The sequence below is a fragment of the Eptatretus burgeri genome, chromosome 5, assembly GCF_056783735.1.
Source record: "Eptatretus burgeri isolate ZD-2024b chromosome 5, Ebu_testis_v1, whole genome shotgun sequence".
In the NCBI taxonomy this organism is placed as follows: domain Eukaryota; kingdom Metazoa; phylum Chordata; class Myxini; order Myxiniformes; family Myxinidae; genus Eptatretus; species Eptatretus burgeri.
In genome coordinates, this window is record NC_140965.1 from 61893123 (window position 1) to 61899122 (window position 6000).

The window sequence follows — 6000 nt, forward strand, 5'->3', positions numbered from 1 at the left end:
TTTCAAAATGATGTACAGATGCCAACGAGGTCCTTCGTGCATTCGCTGTATGCATGCGGTTTCATTGGCTGGCTTCTGTCCGTCGAGCACTTTTAACCTGCCATTGTTTGCATAAGATCTGGAATTAAAATCGTCTTTTTAACATGATTATCAGCATTTAGATGAAAGAGTGGCGTTATCAAAATGGTTAATCGCAATCATTTGTTTCCTGCATGCAAATCGGACTCACGGACATATAGGAAACGCGAGAAATATCTGTGGATGAGTGGTGTCAAGTTCCTTTCATTTCCTGTTAATACACGCTGGTGGCAGCAGTGGATGTAACACACATACATGCACGGACGCTCCTCCTTTACCAATCGATGCAAAAAATGTCGTGCAATTTCTCTTGTCGACTCGGAACCAAACAAAATTATATATATTTATAACAGCCCAAATAACCCTCCACCCCTTCCTCCCAAACATGATTCAGAGTAAATTTCATTTTAAACTTACCCTGTGCATTCACAAATCCCAGATATGACCTTTCCACCGGTGTTAAGCACCCAAACCAGGTACGGTGTCTCCCTCTGGAAAATCTACCTGAACGTTGGTAATGACAAATGACCAGTGACAACATTGGCTTTCCAATTGCAGACTCCATTATATAAATCACCAGGCCTGCCAATGTTCGCGTGAGGTAATCCAACAAGGTTCAAAAGTCCACTCACTGAGAACGATGGTAGAAGGTTTGGGCTGAACCTTCTACCATCTACACACCTTCAGTCCTTGCACTTTGGGGCTTCGGGCCATGTCCTCAGGAGTTTACAGTACACACACAGTACAGGGAGATGCAAGCTATCAGATTTTTGGGGAAGTTCAGAAAGTTCTCCAACCCTTTCGTCGTGCAGACCCTTTCTCACAGGTACATTTCCAAGTATTTTAGGCTTCTTTTCGAAGCTTTGTGAGCTATTTCAGCTAACTATTATCTAGGACACACGATATACAGTACAGTACAGTACTTTATGGTTCCCCGAACATGCCGAGCATTCTGAGGCAGATTACCTCATTTTGAAAGCCGTGTTTTCAGGACGGGTTGTTTGCAAGTACAGCAGACCAGCCATGAATGTGGGTTTCCGCATCGCGGTTTCATTCAATCGTGGCTGGATCATTGCCGTAAAATGTGCCGATCGTGTCATGGGCCCCCCCACTCTATCACAGTCTGGCATGGGGGAATACACAACACCGCATCTCCGTCTCACGCCGGCCTCAATCACAGACAGAGTTGCTATTTCGATATTGTGGCGCATGGACTGTTATCACATGATATCATGGGATTTAGTTCGTTATTGTGTGATACTGTGCAATTTAGTTTTCGCGAGTCTTTTAATTACATCATGGGGAGGAGGAGGAGGAGGAGGTGGAGCTTTTGGTGAAATAAGGCAAATGAAGCATCACACAATGTTATTAAAAGCATTCAAAGTAAGAAGCAAATTAATTCAACTATTATATGAGGAATGTTGGTTCAATTGGGAGGTAATGAGAAAGGAAGAAAAGAAGAGGCAGAATGAGTTCTGGTTTCCCCGACCCGGGTGAAAATGTTTGTTTATTTTTGAAGCGAGGAGGGAGCGAATATTTACAAGATAAAGATGAGGAACGTGAAAGAGAACACGTGGGATAAAGCAGAATGAGGAACATATCTTGAGAGGTTTTCGCTAGTCTTCATGAAGAGGTTCTTGAAATTCAAGCACGAGATGGACGCTGTCATGGCACCTTAAACGGACGTCCATAAGGACATGCAGAAGGAGGAAAAAACAGACAAAGATCACCTCCTCCTTCACAAAGTCTGATGACCCTGACAACCCAAAGCCAGTGACGTCGACGTCATCTCGATAACCTCCAACGCCCTCCATCATCATAATCATCAAAAGTAAAATTTGAAGTGTTTTTCATTTTCACTGCTGTAGTTTTAGGCAAAAAAAAGTTCATAAATTTTCTCGTTGGTTCCCCCCAAACATTTCCCCATGAGGTGTTAACTTTGCTTATCGCGGAGTTTTTCAAGAACGAAACTCCTGCAAACATCTATGGAAACGTCTGAGATCATTTAATCGATGACGGTTTATTTTCAATTCCTCACAAAAACGATTCACTGTAAATTATAATCAATGGCAACGTCCCAGCGACAGAATGTGTTTTGGACTCACAGGTTGGAGCGGCACGGAGTTACCGAGCGGGGGTTTAACCGGAAACCGGCATGGTTTTACCTCGTTCAGCACGGGGTTACCGAGCAGGGGTTTAACCGGAAACCGGTATGGTTTTACCTCGTTCGGCACGGAGTTACCGAGCGGGGGTTTAACCGGAAACCGGCATGGTTTTACCTCGTTCAGCACGGGGTTACCAAGCAAGGGTTTAACCGGAAACTGGTATGGTTTTACCTCGTTCGGCAAGGAGTTACCGAGCAGGGGTTTTACCTCGTTCAGCACGGGGTTCCCGAGCAGGGGTTTAACTGGAAACTGGTATGGTTTTGCCTCGTTCGGCACGGAGTTACCGAGCAGGGGTTTAACCGGAAACCGGCATGGTTTTACCTCGTTCGGCACGGAGTTACCGAGCAGGGGTTTACCAGGAAACCGGTATGGTTTTGCCTCGTTCGGCATGCAGTTACCGAGCAGGGGTTTAACCGGAAACCGGCATGGTTTTACCTCGTTCGGCACGGAGTTACCGAGCAGGGGTTTACCAGGAAACCGGTATGGTTTTGCCTCGTTCGGCATGCAGTTACCGAGCAGGGGTTTAACCGGAAACCGGCATGGTTTTACCTCGTTCGGCACGCAGTTACCGAGTGGGGGTTTAACCGGAAACCGGCATGGTTTTACCTCGTTCGGCACGGAGTTACCGAGCAGGGGTTTACCAGGAAACCGGTATGGTTTTGCCTCGTTCGGCATGCAGTTACCGAGCAGGGGTTTAACCGGAAACCGGCATGGTTTTACCTCGTTCGGCACGGAGTTACCGAGAAGGGGTTAAACCGGAAACCGGCATGGTTTTACCTCGTTCGGCACGGAGTTACCGAGCAGGGTTTTAACCGGAAACCGGCATGGCTTTACCTCGTTCGGCACGGGGTTACCGAGCGGGGGTTTAACCGGAAACCGGCATGGTTTTACCTCGTTCAGCACGGGGTTACCAAGCAGGGGTTTAACCGGAAACCGGCATGGTTTTACCTCGTTCGGCACGGAGTTACCGAGCAGGGGTTTAACCGGAAACCGGCATGGTTTTACCTCGTTCGGCACGGAGTTACCGAGCAGGGGTTTACCAGGAAACCGGTATGGTTTTGCCTCGTTCGGCATGCAGTTACCGAGCAGGGGTTTAACCGGAAACCGGCATGGTTTTACCTCGTTCGGCACGGAGTTACCGAGAAGGGGTTAAACCGGAAACCGGCATGGTTTTACCTCGTTCGGCACGGAGTTACCGAGCAGGGTTTTAACCGGAAACCGGCATGGCTTTACCTCGTTCGGCACGGGGTTACCGAGCGGGGGTTTAACCGGAAACCGGCATGGTTTTACCTCGTTCAGCACGGGGTTCCCGAGCAGGGGTTTAACTGGAAACTGGTATGGTTTTGCCTCGTTCGGCACGCAGTTACCGAGCAGGGGTTTAACCGGAAACTGGTATGGTTTTGCCTCGTTCGGCACGCAGTTACCGAGCAGGGGTTTAACCGGAAACCGGCATGGTTTTACCTCGTTCGGCACGGAGTTACCGAGCAGGGGTTTACCAGGAAACCGGTATGGTTTTGCCTCGTTCGGCATGCAGTTACCAAGCAGGGGTTTAACCGGAAACCGGCATGGTTTTACCTCGTTCGGCACGCAGTTACCGAGCAGGGGTTTAACCGGAAACCGGCATGGTTTTACCTCGTTCGGCACGGAGTTACCGAGCAGGGGTTTACCAGGAAACCGGTATGGTTTTGCCTCGTTCGGCATGCAGTTACCGAGCAGGGGTTTAACCGGAAACCGGCATGGTTTTACCTCGTTCGGCACGGAGTTACCGAGAAGGGGTTAAACCGGAAACCGGCATGGTTTTACCTCGTTCGGCACGGAGTTACCGAGCAGGGTTTTAACCGGAAACCGGCATGGCTTTACCTTGTTCGGCACGGGGTTACCGAGCAGGGGTTAAACCGGAAACCGGTATGGTTTTGCCTCGTTCGGCATGCAGTTACCGAGCAGGGGTTTAACCGGAAACCGGCATGGTTTTACCTCGTTCGGCACGCAGTTACCGAGCAGGGGTTTAACCGGAAACCGGCATGGTTTTACCTCGTTCGGCACGGAGTTACCGAGCAGGGGTTTACCAGGAAACCGGTATGGTTTTGCCTCGTTCGGCATGCAGTTACCGAGCAGGGGTTTAACCGGAAACTGGCATGGTTTTACCTCGTTCGGCACGGAGTTACCGAGCAGGGTTTTAACCGGAAACCGGCATGGCTTTACCTCGTTCGGCACGGGGTTACCGAGCAGGGGTTAAACCGGAAACCGGTATGGTTTTGCCTCGTTCGGCATGCAGTTACCGAGCAGGGGTTAAACCGGAAACCGGCATGGTTTTACCTCGTTCGGCACGGAGTTACCGAGCAGGGTTTTAACCGGAAACCGGCATGGCTTTACCTCGTTCGGCACGGGGTTACCGAGCAGGGGTTAAACCGGAAACCGGTATGGTTTTGCCTCGTTCGGCACGGAGTTACGGAGCAGGGGTTTAACCTCGTTCGGCACGGGGTTCCCGAGCAGGGGTTTGACCAGACCCCGGTATGGTTTTACCTCGTTCGGCACGGGGTTACCGAGCAGGGGTTTGACCAGACCCCGGTATGGTTTTACCTCGTTCGGCACGGGGTTCCCGAGCAGGGGTTTCCACCGTTTCAGGATTTTAATCACACTCTGCGGTCTGGAGAGTTGGAGTATTCACTCGAAATCTGGGAGGTCGGTGGTTCGAACCTTGGGCGAGTTAAAACCAAATAAAAAAAAAACTTTTTTTGTAAATGGTACGTGCTGCTTCGTTGCTTGAAGCTCAACATTCAAAAGGATAGAGCACGGACAAACAATCATCGGTTGCCAATAACAGTACAGGCTTTGATGAGCCGAATCTAATGGCCTCCTGCGCCCATGCTCCTTGGAAGGGAGCTCGTTGTGATGCGATTACAAAGATATTAAAAAGAATGAGGCAAAAATGCAGATTTCTTCGAAGATATTGTACAAAATTCAAAATCTTAACGAGGTTGTTGCTGCTGCTGGAGAACTCGACGAAATCAGACACACAGACACTGACACGCACACGGTGACTGACTGACTGACTGACTGACTGACTGACTGACTGACGCAGGCGGATTTCACGGACACGGAGACGCACACCTTATTCAATTCGAGGCGAGAATAAACAAGACCAGCACTCACCGTCCGCACTCCCCATCGCTGCCCGTGATCGGGTTTAACGAGTCCACATCGATCCCCACACGCACGTCGAGTCGTCCACAGGTGCGAATCAGAACGTGAAGGTGAAGGTGATTATTGAGCCGGATAAACGCGGGAACAAATCGCCGGGTCACGTCGTTCAAGCCCAAACACTGTACATGTTGAGCGACCTGATGTGACTCACAACATTCAACAGAACGAAGAACGCTCCGAATGAATAATATATTCACACATTATTCGAGTTCAGGTTTGTACAGTTAATAAACACATATCTCTCTTCTTTTTTTACCCGCCCCCCTTTAATTTGATTCTTAATAAACTGACGGGTCGGCGTACTGACCGCTGTTGAGCCTATACACCGCCCTTAAAACCATCCACATCACTGGCATATCCAACGTACGATATTTATATATTGCGTACGCAATTGGGTAGTAGCGGTGGGGGCTGACGCGAGGAGGGGTCGGTGTTCGATGAAAGGGGTTGGGGCTGGGGCTGGGGCTGGGGCTGTGGCTGGGGCTGGGGCTGGGGCTGGGGCTGGGGCTGTGGCTGGGGCTGTGATAAATGATGGGATATGATTGGAACAATC

At 49.8% G+C, this 6000-nt stretch overlaps 1 protein-coding gene across 6 annotated transcripts in view; it reads right to left on the reverse strand.

The window, feature by feature from the left end:
* The window catches only part of LOC147026534 (patatin-like phospholipase domain-containing protein 7), a 243036-nt gene extending 237403 nt beyond the window's left edge, over positions 1–5633 (reverse strand). For 4 of the 6 annotated variants that reach the window (XM_085882013.1, XM_085882011.1, XM_085882012.1 and 1 more), the window contains exon 1: positions 5397–5632. In XM_085882013.1, coding sequence (XP_085738139.1) covers positions 5397–5412 — 16 coding nt within the window. In that variant the 5' untranslated portion in view covers positions 5413–5632. Of the gene's footprint in view, positions 1–5396 lie in introns of all 6 variants that reach the window. The other 2 variants (XR_015058386.1, XM_085882010.1) reach the window with 2 other exon arrangements.
* Between the last annotated feature and the right edge of the window lie 367 nt (positions 5634–6000).